At 42.6% G+C, this 15,224-nt stretch overlaps 1 protein-coding gene across 1 annotated transcript; it reads left to right on the top strand.

Moving 5' to 3' along the window:
* The first annotated feature begins 7,289 nt into the window (after nucleotides 1–7,289).
* Nucleotides 7,290–9,594, top strand: LOC112238563 (vespryn-like). The gene is made up of 3 exons (XM_042314885.1): nucleotides 7,290–7,523; nucleotides 7,873–7,919; nucleotides 9,101–9,594. Exons 1-3 carry the CDS (start codon nucleotides 7,390–7,392, stop codon nucleotides 9,430–9,432), a joined length of 513 nt encoding a protein of 170 aa, XP_042170819.1. The 5' UTR covers nucleotides 7,290–7,389; the 3' UTR covers nucleotides 9,433–9,594.
* The last annotated feature ends 5,630 nt before the right edge of the window (nucleotides 9,595–15,224 follow it).

The following is a 15,224-nucleotide window of genomic DNA, read 5'->3' as shown; positions in this document are numbered from 1 at the left end:
AGCCTCTGTTATTGGTAATGGTGAGAGGTTAGTATGTTTTGTTGTAGCCTCTGTTATTGATAATGGTGAGAGGTTAGTATGTTTTGTTGTAGACTCTGTGCCTCTGTTATTGGTAATGGTGAGAGGTTAGTATGTTTTGTTGTAGCCTCTGTTATTGATAATGGTGAGAGGTTAGCATGTTTTGTTGTAGACTCTGTTATTGGTAATGGTGAGAGGTTAGCATGTTTTGTTGTAGTCTCTGTTATTGGTAATGGTGAGAGGTTAGTATGTTTTGTTGTAGCCTCTGTTATTGATAATGGTGAGAGGTTAGCATGTTTTGTTGTAGACTCTGTTATTGGTAATGGTGAGAGGTTAGTATGTTTTGTTGTAGCCTCTGTTATTGGTAATGGTGAGAGGTTAGCATGTTTTGTTGTAGCCTCTGTTATTGGTAATGGTGAGAGGTTAGTATGTTTTGTTGTAGCCTCTGTTATTGGTAATGGTGAGAGGTTAGCATGTTTTGTTGTAGCCTCTGTTATTGGTAATGGTGAGAGGTTAGCATGTTTTGTTGTATCCTCTGTTATTGGTAATGGTGAGAGGTTAGCATGTTTTGTTGTATCCTCTGTTATTGGTAATGGTGAGAGGTTAGCATGTTTTGTTGTATCCTCTGTTATTGGTAATGGTGAGAGGTTAACATGTTTTGTTGTAGTCTCTGTTATTGGTAATGGTGAGAGGTTAACATGTTTTGTTGTAGTCTCTGTTATTGGTAATGGTGAGAGGTTAACATGTTTTGTTGTATCCTCTGTTATTGGTAATGGTGAGAGGTTATCATGTTTTGTTGTAGCCTCTGTTATTGGTAATGGTGAGAGGTTAGCATGTTTTGTTGTAGCCTCTGTTATTGGTAATGGTGAGAGGTTAGCATGTTTTGTTGTAGCCTCTGTTATTGGTAATGGTGAGAGGTTAGCATGTTTTGTTGTATCCTCTGTTATTGGTAATGGTGAGAGGTTAGCATGTTTTGTTGTAGCCTCTGTTATTGGTAATGGTGAGAGGTTAGCATGTTTTGTTGTAGTCTCTGTTATTGGTAATGGTGAGAGGTTAGTATGTTTTGTTGTAGCCTCTGTTATTGGTAATGGTGAGAGGTTAGCATGTTTTGTTGTAGCCTCTGTTATTGGTAATGGTGAGAGGTTAGCATGTTTTGTTGTATCCTCTGTTATTGGTAATGGTGAGAGGTTAGCATGTTTTGTTGTATCCTCTGTTATTGGTAATGGTGAGAGGTTAGCATGTTTTGTTGTAGTCTCTGTTATTGGTAATGGTGAGAGGTTAGCATGTTTTGTTGTAGCCTCTGTTATTGGTAATGGTGAGAGGTTAGCATGTTTTGTTGTAGCCTCTGTTATTGGTAATGGTGAGAGGTTAGCATGTTTTGTTGTAGTCTCTGTTATTGGTAATGGTGAGAGGTTAGCATGTTTTGTTGTAGCCTCTGTTATTGGTAATGGTGAGAGGTTAGTATGTTTTGTTGTAGCCTCTGTTATTGGTAATGGTGAGAGGTTAGTATGTTTTGTTGTAGTCTCTGTTATTGGTAATGGTGAGAGGTTAGCATGTTTTGTTGTAGCCTCTGTTATTGGTAATGGTGAGAGGTTAGCATGTTTTGTTGTAGCCTCTGTTATTGGTAATGGTGAGAGGTTAGCATGTTTTGTTGTAGCCTCTGTAACTTTCTCAATCATTATAATTCATGATTCATTCATGATTTGTCTTAATCATCGAGTCATCAGGATTATTTTAGTAGTGTTATCTACAGTCCTGGCCAAAAGTTTTGAGAATGACACAATTATTTATTTTCACAAAGTGAGCTGCCTCAGTTTGTATGATGGCAATTTGCATATACTCCAGAATGTTATGAAGAGTGATCCGATTAATTGCAATTAATTGCAAAGTCCTTCTTTGCCGTGCAAATTTTACTTAATCCCCCAAAAACATTTCCACTGCATTTCAGCCCTGCCACAAAAGGACCACCTGACATCATGTCAGTGATTCTCTCATTAACACAGGTGAGTGTTGATGAGGACAAGGCTGGCAATCACTCTGTCATGCTGATTGAGTTCGAATAACAGACTGGAAGCTTCAAAAGGAGGGTTGTCCTTGGAATCATTGTTCTTCCTCTGTCAACCACGGTTATCAGCAAGGAAACACGTGCCATTATCATTGCTTTGCGCAAAAAGGGCTTCACAGGCAAGGATATTGCTGGCAGTAAGATTGCACCTAAATCAACCATTGATAGGATCATCAAGAACTTCAAGGAGAGCGGTTCAATTGTTGTGAAGAAGGCTTCAGGGTGCCCAAGAAAGTCCAGCAAACGCCAGGACCGTCTCCTGAAGTTGATTCAGCTGTGGGATCGGGGCACCACCAGTACAGAGCTTGCTCAGGAATGGCAGTAGGCAGGTGTGAGTGCATCTGCACGCAGTGAGGCGAAGACTTTTGGAGGATGGCCTGGTGTCAAGAAGGGCAGCAAAGAAGCCACTTCTCTCCAGGAAAAACATCAGTGACAGACTGATATTCTGCAAAAGGTACAGGGATTGGACTACTGAGGACTGGGGTAAAGTCATCATCCGGAAAAAAGCTTGTCCGGAGAAGACAAGGTGAGCACTACCATCAGTCCTGTGTCATGCCAACAGTAAAGCATCCTGAGACCAATCATGTGTTGGGTTGCTTCTCAGCCAAGGGAGTGGGCTCACTCACAATTGTTCCTAAGAACACAGCCATGATTAAAGAATGGACTAACACATCCTCCAAGAGTAACTTCTCCCAACCATCCAGGAACAGTTTGGTGACGAACAATGCTTTTTCCAGCATGATGGAGCACCTTGCCATAAGGCAAAAGTGAAAACTAAGTGGCTCGGGAACAAAACATTGATATTTTGGGTCCGTGGCCAGGAGACTCCCAGACCTTAATCCCATTGAGAACTTGTGGTCAATCCTCAAGAGGCAGGTGGATAAACAAAAACCCACAAATTCTGACAAACTCCAAGCATTGATTATGCAAGAATGGGCTGCCATCAGTCAGGATGTGGCCCAGAAGTTAATTGACAGCATGCCAGGGTGGATTGCAGAGGTCTTGAAAAAGAAGGGTCAACACTGCAAATATTGACTCTTTGCATCAACTTCATGTAATTGTCAATAAAAGCCTTTGACATTTATGAAATTCTTGTAATTATACTTCAGTATTAACATCTGACAAAAATATCTAAAGACACTGAAGCAGCAAACGTTGTGGAAATTACTATTTGTGTCATTCTCAAAACTTTTGTCCACAACTGTACTCACTTATAAAGAAAACTCCAGTCACCATCTGTAATGAACAAAATGGGAGACAGAGAGCTGGTTTCAAGCGCAGGGTGCAGCAGGTGTTTATTGTAAAGGACCACAGGCGGAGGCAGGTAGCTGGGTCCAGGGGCAGGCAGAAGGTCAAACACAAAAAGGCAACAGTACAGGCTGGGAAAAGTCTACTAACGTCGCCCGGGAGATAGGTTGATAACAGGAAATCCAATTTATTTTATTTTATTTTTTATTTCACCTTTATTTAACCAGGTAGGCTAGTTGAGAACAGGTTCTCATTTACAACTGCGACCTGGCAAAGATAAAGCATAGCAGTGTGAACAGACAACACAGAGTTACACATGGAGTAAACAATTAACAAGTCAATAACACAGTAGAGAAAAAAAGAAAAAAAGGGGAGTCTATATACACTGTGTGCAAAAGGCATGAGGAGGTAGGCGAATAATTACAATTTAGCAGATTAATACTGGAGTGATAAATGATCAGATGGTCATGTACAGGTACCCACTCCACTCCACTCCTGACCCACTCCAATTTGCTTACCGCCCAAATAGGTCCACAGACGATGCAATCTCAACCACACTGCACACTGCCCTAACCCATCTGGACAAGAGGAATACCTATGTGAGAATGCTGTTCATCGACTACAGCTCGGCATTCAACACCATAGTACCCTCCAAGCTCGTCATCAAGCTCGAGACCCTGGGTCTCGACCCCGCCCTGTGCAACTGGGTTCTGGACTTCCTGACGGGCCGCCCCCAGGTGGTGAGGGTAGGCAACAACATCTCCTCCCCGCTGATCCTCAACACTGGGGCCCCACAAGGGTGCGTTCTGAGCCCTCTCCTGTACTCCCTGTTCACCCACGACTGCGTGGCCATGCACGCCTCCAACTCAATCATCAAGTTTGCGGACGACACAACAGTGGTAGGCTTGATTACCAACAACGACGAGACGGCCTACAGGGAGGAGGTGAGGGCCCTCGGAGTGTGGTGTCAGGAAAATAACAAAACTAAGGAGATGATTGTGGACTTCAGGAAACAGCAGAGGGAACACCCCCATCCACATCGATGGAACAGTAGTGGAGAGGGTAGCAAGTTTTAAGTTCCTCGGCATACACATCACAGACAAACTGAATTGGTCCACTCACACAGACAGCATCGTGAGGAAGGCGCAGCAGCGCCTCTTCAACCTCAGGAGGCTGAAGAAATTCGGCTTGTCACCAAAAGCACTCACAAACTTCTACAGATGCACAATCGAGAGCATCCTGGCGGGCTGTATCACCGCCTGGTATGGCAACTGCACCGCCCTCAACCGTAAGGCTCTCCAGAGGGTAGTGAGGTCTGCACAACGCATCACCGGGGGCAAACTACCTGCCCTCCAGGACACCTACACCACCCGATGCTACAGGAAGGCCATAAAGATCATCAAGGACATCAACCACCCAAGCCACTGCCTGTTCACCCCGCTGTCATCCAGAAGGCGAGGTCAGTACAGGTGCATCAAAGCTGGGACCGAGAGACTGAAAAACAGCTTCTATCTCAAGGCCATCAGACTGTTAAACAGCCACCACTAACATTGAGTGGCTACTGCCAACACACTGTCAATGACACTGACTCTACTCCAGCCACTTTAATAATGGGAATTGATGGGAAATGACGTAAATATATCACTAGCCACTTTAAACAATGCTACCTTATATAATGTTACTTACCCTACATTATTCATCTCATATGCATACGTAGATACTGTACTCTATATCATCGACTGCATCCTTATGTAATACATGTATCACTAGCCACTTTAACTATGCCACTTGGTTTACATATTCATCTCATATGTATATACTGTACTCGATATCATCTACTGTATCTTGCCTATGCTGCTCTGTACCATCACTCATTCATATATCCTTATGTACATATTCCTTATCCCCTTACACTGTGTATAAGACAGTAGTTTTTTTGGAATTGTTAGTTAGATTACTTGTTCGTTATTACTGCATTGTCGGAACTAGAAGCACAAGCATTTCGCTACACTCGCATTAACATCTGCTAACCATGTGTATGTGACAAATACAATTTGATTTGATTTGATTTGATTTGAGGTAGAGATACTGGTGTGCAAAAGAACAGAAAAGTAAAAAAGTAAATAAATATAAACAGTATGGGGATGAGATAGGTAAATTGGGTGGGCTATTTACCGATAGACTATGTACAGCTGCAGTGATCGGTTAGCTGCTCAGATAGCAGATGTTTGAAGTTGGTGAGGGAGATAAAAGTCTCCAACTTCAGCGATTTTTGCAATTCGTTCCAGTCACAGGCATCAGAGAACTGTAACGAAAGGCGGCCAAATGAGGTGTTGGCTTTAGGGATGATCAGTGAGATACACCTGCTGGAGTGCGTGCTACGGGTGGGTGTTGCCATCATGACCAGTGAACTGAGATAAGGCGGAGCTTTACCTAGCATGGACTTGTAGATGACCTGGAGCCAGCGGTCCTGGCGACGAATATGTAGCGAGGGCCAGCTGACTAGAGCATACAGGTCGCAGTGGTGGGTGGTATAAGGTGCTTTAGTGACAAAACGGATGGCACTATGATAAACTGCATCCAGTTTGCTGAGTAGAGTATTGGAAGCTATTTTGTAGATGACATCACCGAATTCGAGGATCGGTAGGATAGTCAGTTTTACTAGGGTAAGTTTGGCGGCGTGAGTGAAGGAGGCTTTGTTGCGGAATAGAAAGCCGACTCTAGATTTGATTTTAGATTGGAGATGTTTGATATGAGTCTGGAAGGAGAGTTTACAGTCTAGCCAGACACCTAGGTACTTATAGATGTCCACATATTCAAGGTCGGAACCATCCAGGGTGGTGATGCTAGTCGGGCATGCGGGTGCAGGCAGCTGGAGCAGTTGGAGGCCACGGAAGGAGTGTTGTATGGCGTTGAAGCTCGTTTGGAGGTTAGATAGCACAGAGTCCAAGGAAGGGCCGGAAGTATACAGATTGGTGTCGTCTGCGTATAGGTGGATCAGGGAATCGCCCGCAACAAGAGCAACATCATTGATATATACAGAGAAAAGAGTCGGCCTGAGAATTGAACCCTGTGGTACAGGTGGGGATTAGGCAAAAGGCGTCATTAGTGAGGCAAATACTATCATCCACAGGAGACATAATATACAGGAAAAACAGAGCTCAGAATGTGTCATAAAACAAACCTCACAGTGACGGGGTGCAAAGAACTGAACTAAATAGTGTAAATGTCATACAGGTGTGTGAACAGTTGATCAGAATTCAGGTGATTGGAATGCGTTCATGAGTTGGAAGCAGACGTTACACCATTTTAATATTGGGAAAAACAAACTGCAAATGCAATAAACGTATGACTTCTTCAAATGGGGGACTGGATAAATAAAGTGTTTTAATTTCTAAACAGTGAAACAGATATGTATTAAAATATCCTCAAATAAAAGGTGACATTATAAACTGTCACCTCATATGAAACATTTGATCTGAAATCCAAAATGTTGGAGTATAGAGACACATTTAAAATGTCAGCTTCACTGTCAAAATAGATATGGTGTGGACTGTATACTCAATACAATCTAAATCTGATACCTCACTGTCTAAATAGATATGGTGTGGACTGTATACTCAATACAATCTAAATCTGATACCTCACTGTCTAAATAGATATGGTGTGGACTGTATACTAAATACAATCTAAATCTGATACCTCACTGTCTAAATAGATATGGTGTGGACTGTATACTCAATACAATCTAAATCTGATACCTCACTGTCTGTCTTTTGACTGATACTGCTTTTTAAACTGGTCTGGTCAGTCTACTCAAATATTTGTGCTATACATGTTTCTATCTACAAGCAATACTTGGATTATTTGTCATTTCTAATAATGATACATTAATTTGTAAATAGATTTGGCAGGTTTCAGGACACTGATGTATCTAAACATTTTGAAAAATATACTGCCACTATTTTCACCACCAAAGAATATCAGTGTGATTTTAATATGATTTGACTCTTTGCAGGCTGTCAGGCTGTCTAGTTACAGAGGAAGGCTGCGCTTCTATGGTCTCGGCTCTGAGGTCAAACCCCTCACACCTGAGAGAGCTGGACCTGAGCTACAATCACCCAGGAGACTCAGGAGTCAGACTGCTCTCTGCTGGACTGGAGGATCCACACTGCAGACTGGAGAAACTCAAGTATGTAGAGGGTTTATGTCAATGTTCATATCAGACATGTTGGACTTATCAGACTAGTTAAGACAAACATTCTTACCAACACTTGGACAAAGCTGACTGACTGACTGACACACAATGTGTGTGTGTGTCCAGTGTGTGTGTCCATTGTGTGTGTGTCCAGTGTGTGTGGGTCCAGTGTGTGTGTGTCCAGTGACAATCTCTGAATGACACACACACTGGACACACACACACACACACAGACAAACATTCGCTTGACGTTATATGCTATATATCCGTGTGTGTGTGTGCGTGTGTGTGAGTTCAGGTGTATCTGTTCAATGACTGTCTGTTCTTCTGCTTACCGCTACAGTGTGGAACATGGTGGAGAGAACAGAATGAAACCTGGGCTTAGAAAATGTGAGTGTTGACTGCTGTGAAGAATATGACTAAGAATAAGTCTTAATACAAGTTAAGTCAAAGTCAAAGACCACCATCATCATTACTGACTTGGTCATATTAAATATCAGCTGTAGTTCTACAGAAGCAGAAATCAGGGACACCAAAGCTGACTTGGTCATATTAAAGTGGGATTCGCGTTCGTGTTACGTAAGTGTGTCTTTGTGTTCAGGTGAGTGTGTGGTCAAATCAAATCAAATGTATTTATATAGCCCTTCGTACATCAGCTGATATCTCAAAGTGCTGTACAGAAACCCAGCCTAAAACCCCAAACAGCAAGCAATGCAGGTGTAGAAGCACGGTGGCTAGGAAAAACTCCCTAGAAAGACAGGAACCTAGGAAGAAACCTAGAGAGGAACCAGGCTATGTGGGGTGGCCAGTCCTCTTCTGGCTGTGCCGGGTGGAGATTATAACAGAACATGGACAAAATGTTCAAATGTTCATAAATGACCAGCATGGTCCAATAATAATAAGGCAGAACAGTTGAAACTGGAGCAGCAGCACGGCCAGGTGGACTGGGGACAGCAAGGAGTCATCATGTCAGGTAGTCCTGAGGCATGGTCCTAGGGCTCATGTCCTCCGAGAGAGAGAAAGAAAGATAAAATTAGAGAGAGCACACTTAAATTCACACAGGACACCGGATAAGACAGGAGAAGTACTCCAGATATAACAGACTGACCCTAGCCCCCCAACACATAAACTACTGCAGCATAAATACTGGAGGCTGAGACAGGAGGGGTCAGGAGACACTGTGGCCCCATCCGAGGACACCCCTGGACAGGGCCAAACAGGAAGGATATAACCCCACCCACTTTGCCAAAGCACAGCCCCCACACCACTAGAGGGATATCTTCAACCACCAACTTACCATCCTGAGACAAGGCCGAGTATAGCCCAGTGTGGTCAGTGTGTCTCTGTGTGTGTGTGTGTGTGCGTGTGTGTCTTTGTGTAATTAATGGGAATAAGTGTGTTTTATATTACCATACAGTATAACATATGATCATTCAACAAGTCTCAAGTTACCTTAACTTCTCCTTTTGATTCATAGAAACATCTACATTAAATTAATTATTGAAAAGTGAGTTAACATTCTAATGTGAATGATGATGATTTCTAATATTGTGTCTGGTTTCATCCGTCAGATGTCTGTGATCTCACACAGGACCCAAACACAGTAAACAGACACCTCTCTCTGTCTGAGGAGAGCAGAAAGGTGACATGGACGACAGAGAAGCAGCCATATCCTGATCACCCAGAGAGATTTGAGGACTGTGGACAGGTGTTGTGTAGAGAGGGTCTGACTGGGCGCTGTTACTGGGAGGTAGAGTGGAGTGGGATAATGGGGGCTGTTATAGGAGTGACATATAAAGGAATCAACAGGAGAGGATGGGGTGATGACAGTAGGCTTGGATGCAATGACAAGTCCTGGTGTCTGACCTGTCCAGTACAACAGTTACTATGCCTGTCACAATAATAATCCCACTACCATAGACGTCCCCTCCTCCAGCTCCCACAGAGTAGGAGTGTATCTGGACTGGCCAGCCGGCACTCTGTCCTTCTATAGAGCCTCCTCTGACACACTGACCCACCTGATCACATTCACCTCCACATTCACTGAGCCCCTCTATCCAGGGTTTAGGGTTTATGATGATGATGACTCCTCAGTGTCCCTGTAAATAATAACCTGACACACACACACACATACTGGACACACACATACTGGACAAACTCACACACACAAAACCACACTGGACACACACACACACACAAACACACACTGGACACACACTGGACACACACACACTGGACAAACACACACTAGACAACCAAACACACACTAGACAAAAATACACACACACACTGGACACTGGACACACACAGTCTTGTATTTCTAACCAATTTAGGACTCCTCACATTTACCTGTTGAGGACCCTGCTTTCCAGACATCATAGAAGCACAGAAATATGTAAAAAATAAATAAATAAAAAACATTGAGGAAATCAAGTCGCTGACTTCTTGAAAAAAAGTTCACTTGTAATTTTACCTTCTACTTGAGACCGCACATTGCAAATCAAATCTAATCAAATCGGTCAAATACACATGGTTAGCAGACGTTAATGCGAGCGTAGCGAATTGCTTGTGCTTCTAGTTCCTTCCGTGCCATTCCGTAATATCTAACAAGTAATGTAACAATTTCACAACAACTACCTTTTACACACAAGTGTAAATGAATGAATATGAATATGTGCATATAAATTATATGGCCAAACGGCAAAATGCAGTAGATGGTATAGAGTACAGTAGATACATATGAGATGAGTAATGTAGGGTATGTAAACATTATATAAAGTGGCATTGTTTAAGTGACTAGTGATACATTTATTACATTGAATGATTAATTATTAAAGTGGCTAGAGGTTGAGTCTGTATGTTGGCAGCAGCCACTCAGCCATCGAGAGAATGCCTCCTATAAAATCTATAAAATCTATCCAACTGCCTGTGTTGTACCTAATGGAAGCCTAAAATAATTGACAAGTTTTAAATTCTCGATATTTGATGCATTCATTCTATTTTATGACTGAAAATATTGCATGTAGGATGCCACAATGATGCAACACGGATGGCAACTCAACGACTGTAGTGTAGTTCTACTGTAGTGTAGTTCTTCTGTAGTCTAGTTCTACTGTAGTGTAGTTCTACTGTAGTGTAGGTCTACTGTAGTGTAGTTCTACTGTCATGTTGTACTACTGTAGTCTAGTTCTACTGTGGTGTAGTTCTACTGTAGTCTAGTTCTACTGTAGTGTAGTTCTACTGTAGTCTAGTTCTACTGTAGTCTAGTTCTACTGTAGTCTAGTTCTACTGTAGTCTAGTTCTACTGTAGTCTAGTTCTACTGTAGTCTAGTTCTACTGTAGTGTAGTTCTACTGTAGTCTAGTTCTACTGTAGTCCAGTTCTACTGTAGTCTAGGTCTACTGTAGTCTAGTTCTACTGTAGTCTAGTTCTACTGTAGTCTAGTTCTACTGTAGTCCAGTTCTACTGTAGTCTAGTTCTACTGTAGTGTAGTTCTACTGTGGTGTAGTTCTTCTGTCGTGTAGTTCTACTGTAGTGTAGTTCTACTGTAGTGTAGTTCTTCTGTAGTCTAGTTCTACTGTAGTGTAGTTCTACTGTAGTCTAGTTCTATTGTAGTGTAGTTCAACTGTAGTGTAGTTCTTCTGTAGTGTAGTTCTACTGTAGTCTAGTTCTACTGTAGTCTAGTTCTACTGTAGTGTAGTTCAACTGTAGTGTAGTTCTTCTGTAGTCTAGTTCTACTGTAGTCTAGTTCTACTGTAGTGTAGTTCAACTGTAGTCTAGTTCTACTGTAGTCTAGTTCTACTGTAGTCTAGTTCTACTGTAGTGTAGTTTTACTGTAGTCTAGTTCTACTGTAGTGTAGTTTTACTGTAGTCTAGTTCTACTGTAGTCTAGTTCTACTGTAGTCTAGTTCTACTGTAGTCTAGTTTTACTGTAGTCTAGTTCTACTGTAGTCTAGTTCTACTGTAGTCTAGTTCTACTGTTGTCTAGTTCTACTGTAGTCTAGTTTTACTGTAGTCTAGTTCTACTGTAGTCTAGTTCTACTGTAGTGTAGTTCTACTGTAGTCTAGTTCTACTGTAGTCTAGTTCTACTGTAGTCTAGTTTTACTGTAGTCTAGTTCTACTGTAGTCTAGTTCTACTGTAGTCTAGTTTTACTGTAGTCTAGTTCTACTGTAGTGTAGTTCTACTGTAGTCTAGTTCTACTGTAGTCTAGTTCTACTGTAGTCTAGTTCTACTGTAGTGTAGTTCTACTGTAGTCTAGTTCTACTGTAGTCTAGTTTTACTGTAGTCTAGTTCTACTGTAGTCTAGTTCTACTGTAGTCTAGTTTTACTGTAGTCTAGTTCTACTGTAGTCTAGTTCTACTGTAGTCTAGTTCTACTGTAGTCCAGTTCTACTGTAGTGTAGTTCTACTGTAGTCTAGTTCTACTGTAGTCTAGTTCTACTGTAGTCTAGTTCTATTGTAGTCTAGTTCTACTGTAGTCTAGTTCTACTGTAGTCTAGTTCTACTGTAGTCTAGTTCTACTGTAGTCTAGTTTTACTGTAGTCTAGTTCTACTGTAGTCTAGTTCTACTGTAGTCCAGTTCTACTGTAGTCTAGTTCTACTGTAGTCTAGTTCTACTGTAGTCTAGTTCTACTGTAGTCCAGTTCTACTGTAGTCCAGTTCTACTGTAGTGTAGTTCTACTGTGGTGTAGTTCTACTGTAGTCTAGTTCTACTGTAGTGTAGTTCTACTGTAGTCTAGTTCTACTGTAGTCTAGTTCTACTGTAGTCTAGTTCTACTGTAGTCTAGTTCTACTGTAGTCTAGTTCTACTGTAGTCTAGTTCTACTGTAGTCTAGTTCTACTGTAGTCTAGTTCTACTGTAGTCTAGTTCTACTGTAAAGTATTTAAACTGGAACAACCATTTCAGTAATGGAGTCAATATATCCAAGTAACAGATTAATAGTTTTTCTGTATCAAGGTCAGAAGGCTTTGTATTCTTGAGTCTTTCCAAAAGTGAACAACCTGGAAAAACTTCCCCGAACAGAGAGATGGAGGACATTCATCACAGCTGTATCTGCAGAGTGTTGAGGTTAAACTAACAATCCCAACTAAATAACTACATAGATACGGATGTGAGAGGAGAATGTGCAATGCTGACATCAAGGAATCTTCAACTGCATCCACCTCTATTGTCGACCAGAACCTTGTTGTTCCTGTGGCACCTTTGGACAGAGATAACATGATGAATGACTACATTAAATACAGGTTGACTACAACACAGTACTTTGTAAAGAGATGACATGATGAATGACTACATTAAATAGAGGTTGACTACAACACAGTATTTTGTAAAGAGATGACATGATGAATAACATTAAATAGAGGTTGACTACAACACAGTACTTTATAAAGAGATGACATGATGAATGACTACATTAAATAAAGGTTGACTACAACACAGTACTTTGGAAAGAGATGACATGATGAATGACTACATTAAATAAAGGTTGACTACAACACAGTACTTTTAAAGAGATGACATGATGAATAACATTAAATAGAGGTTGACTACAACACAGTACTTTGTAAAGAGATGACATGATGAATAACATTAAATACAGGTTGACTACAACAAATCAAATCAAATCAAATTTTATTTGTCACATACTCATGGTTAGCAGATGTTAATGCGAGTGTAGCGAAATGCTTGTGCTTCTAGTTCCGACAATGCAGTAATAACGAGCAAGTAATCTAACTAACAATTCCAAAAAAAACTACTGTCATACACAGTGTAAGGGGATAAAGAATATGTACATAAGGATATATGAATGAGTGATGGTACAGAGCAGCATAGGCAAGATACAGTAGATGATATCGAGTACAGTATATACATATGAGATAAGTATGTAAACCAAGTGGCATAGTTAAAGTGGCTAGTGATACATGTATTACATAAGGATGCAGTCGATGATATAGAGTACAGTATCAACGTATGCATATGAGATGAACAATGTAGGGTAAGTAACATTATATAAGGTAGCATTGTTTAAAGTGGCTAGTGATATATTTACATCATTTCCCATCGATTCCCATGATTAAAGTGGCTGGAGTAGAGTCAGTGTCATTGACAGTGTGTTGGCAGTAGCCACTCAATGTTAGTGGTGGCTGTTTAACAGTCTGATGGCCTTGAGATAGAAGCTGTTTTTCAGTCTCTCGGTCCCAGCTTTGATGCACCTGTACTGACCTCGCCTTCTGGATGGCAGCGGGGTGAACAGGCAGTGGCTCGGGTGGTTGGTGTCCTTGATGATCTTTATGGCCTTCCTGTAGCATCGGGTGGTGTAGGTGTCCTGGAGGGCAGGTAGTTTGCCCCCGGTGATGCGTTGTGCAGACCTCACTACCCTCTGGAGAGCCTTACGGTTGAGGGCGGTGCAGTTGCCATACCAGGCGGTGATACAGCCCGCCAGGATGCTCTCGATTGTGCATCTGTAGAAGTTTGTGAGTGCTTTTGGTGACAAGCCGAATTTCTTCAGCCTCCTGAGGTTGAAGAGGCGCTGCTGCGCCTTCCTCACGATGCTGTCTGTGTGAGTGGACCAATTCAGTTTGTCTGTGATGTGTATGCCGAGGAACTTAAAACTTGCTACCCTCTCCACTACTGTTCCATCGATGTGGATGGGGGGTGTTCCCTCTGCTGTTTCCTGAAGTCCACAATCATCTCCTTAGTTTTGTTGACGTTGAGTGTGAGGTTATTTTCCTGACACCACACTCCGAGGGCCCTCACCTCCTCCCTGTAGGCCGTCTCGTCGTTGTTGGTAATCAAGCCTACCACTGTTGTGTCGTCCGCAAACTTGATGATTGAGTTGGAGGCGTGCATGGCCACGCAGTCGTGGGTGAACAGGGAGTACAGGAGAGGGCTCAGAACGCACCCTTGTGGGGCCCCAGTGTTGAGGATCAGCGGGAGGAGATGTTGTTGCCTACCCTCACCACCTGGGGCGGCCCGTCAGGAAGTCCAGTACCCAGTTGCACAGGGCGGGGTCGAGACCCAGGGTCTCGAGCTTGATGACGAGCTTGGAGGGTACTATGGTGTTGAATGCCGAGCTGTAGTCGATGAACAGCATTCTCACATAGGTATTCCTCTTGTCCAGATGGGTTAGGGCAGTGTGCAGTGTGGTTGAGATTGCATCGTCTGTGGACCTATTTGGGCGGTAAGCAAATTGGAGTGGGTCAAGGGTGTCAGGTAGGGTGGAGGTGATATGGTCCTTGACTAGTCTCTCAAAGCACTTCATGATGACGGATGTGAGTGCTACGGGGCGGTAGTCTTTTAGCTCAGTTACCTTAGCTTTCTTGGGAACAGGAACAATGGTGGCCCTCTTGAAGCATGTGGGAACAGCAGACTGGTATAGGGATTGATTGAATATGTCCGTAAACACACCGGCCAGCTGGACTGCGCATGCTCTGAGGGCGCGGCTGGGGATGCCGTCTGGGCCTGCAGCCTTGCGAGGGTTAACACGTTTAAATGTCTTACTCACTTCGGCTGCAGTGAAGGAGAGACCGCATGTTTCCGTTGCAGGCCGTGTCAGTGGCACTGTATTGTCCTCAAAGCGGGCAAAAAGTTATTTAGTCTGCCTGGGAGCAAGACATCCTGGTCCGTGACTGGGCTGGGTTTCTTCCTGTAGTCCGTGATTGACTGTAGACCCTGCCACATACCTCTTGTGTCTG

Source organism: Oncorhynchus tshawytscha, unplaced genomic scaffold, assembly GCF_018296145.1.
Source record: "Oncorhynchus tshawytscha isolate Ot180627B unplaced genomic scaffold, Otsh_v2.0 Un_contig_3886_pilon_pilon, whole genome shotgun sequence".
NCBI classification, from domain to species: domain Eukaryota; kingdom Metazoa; phylum Chordata; class Actinopteri; order Salmoniformes; family Salmonidae; genus Oncorhynchus; species Oncorhynchus tshawytscha.
Note: the sequence above shows the minus strand (reverse complement) of the source record. Positions and strands in the feature narration are given on the sequence as shown.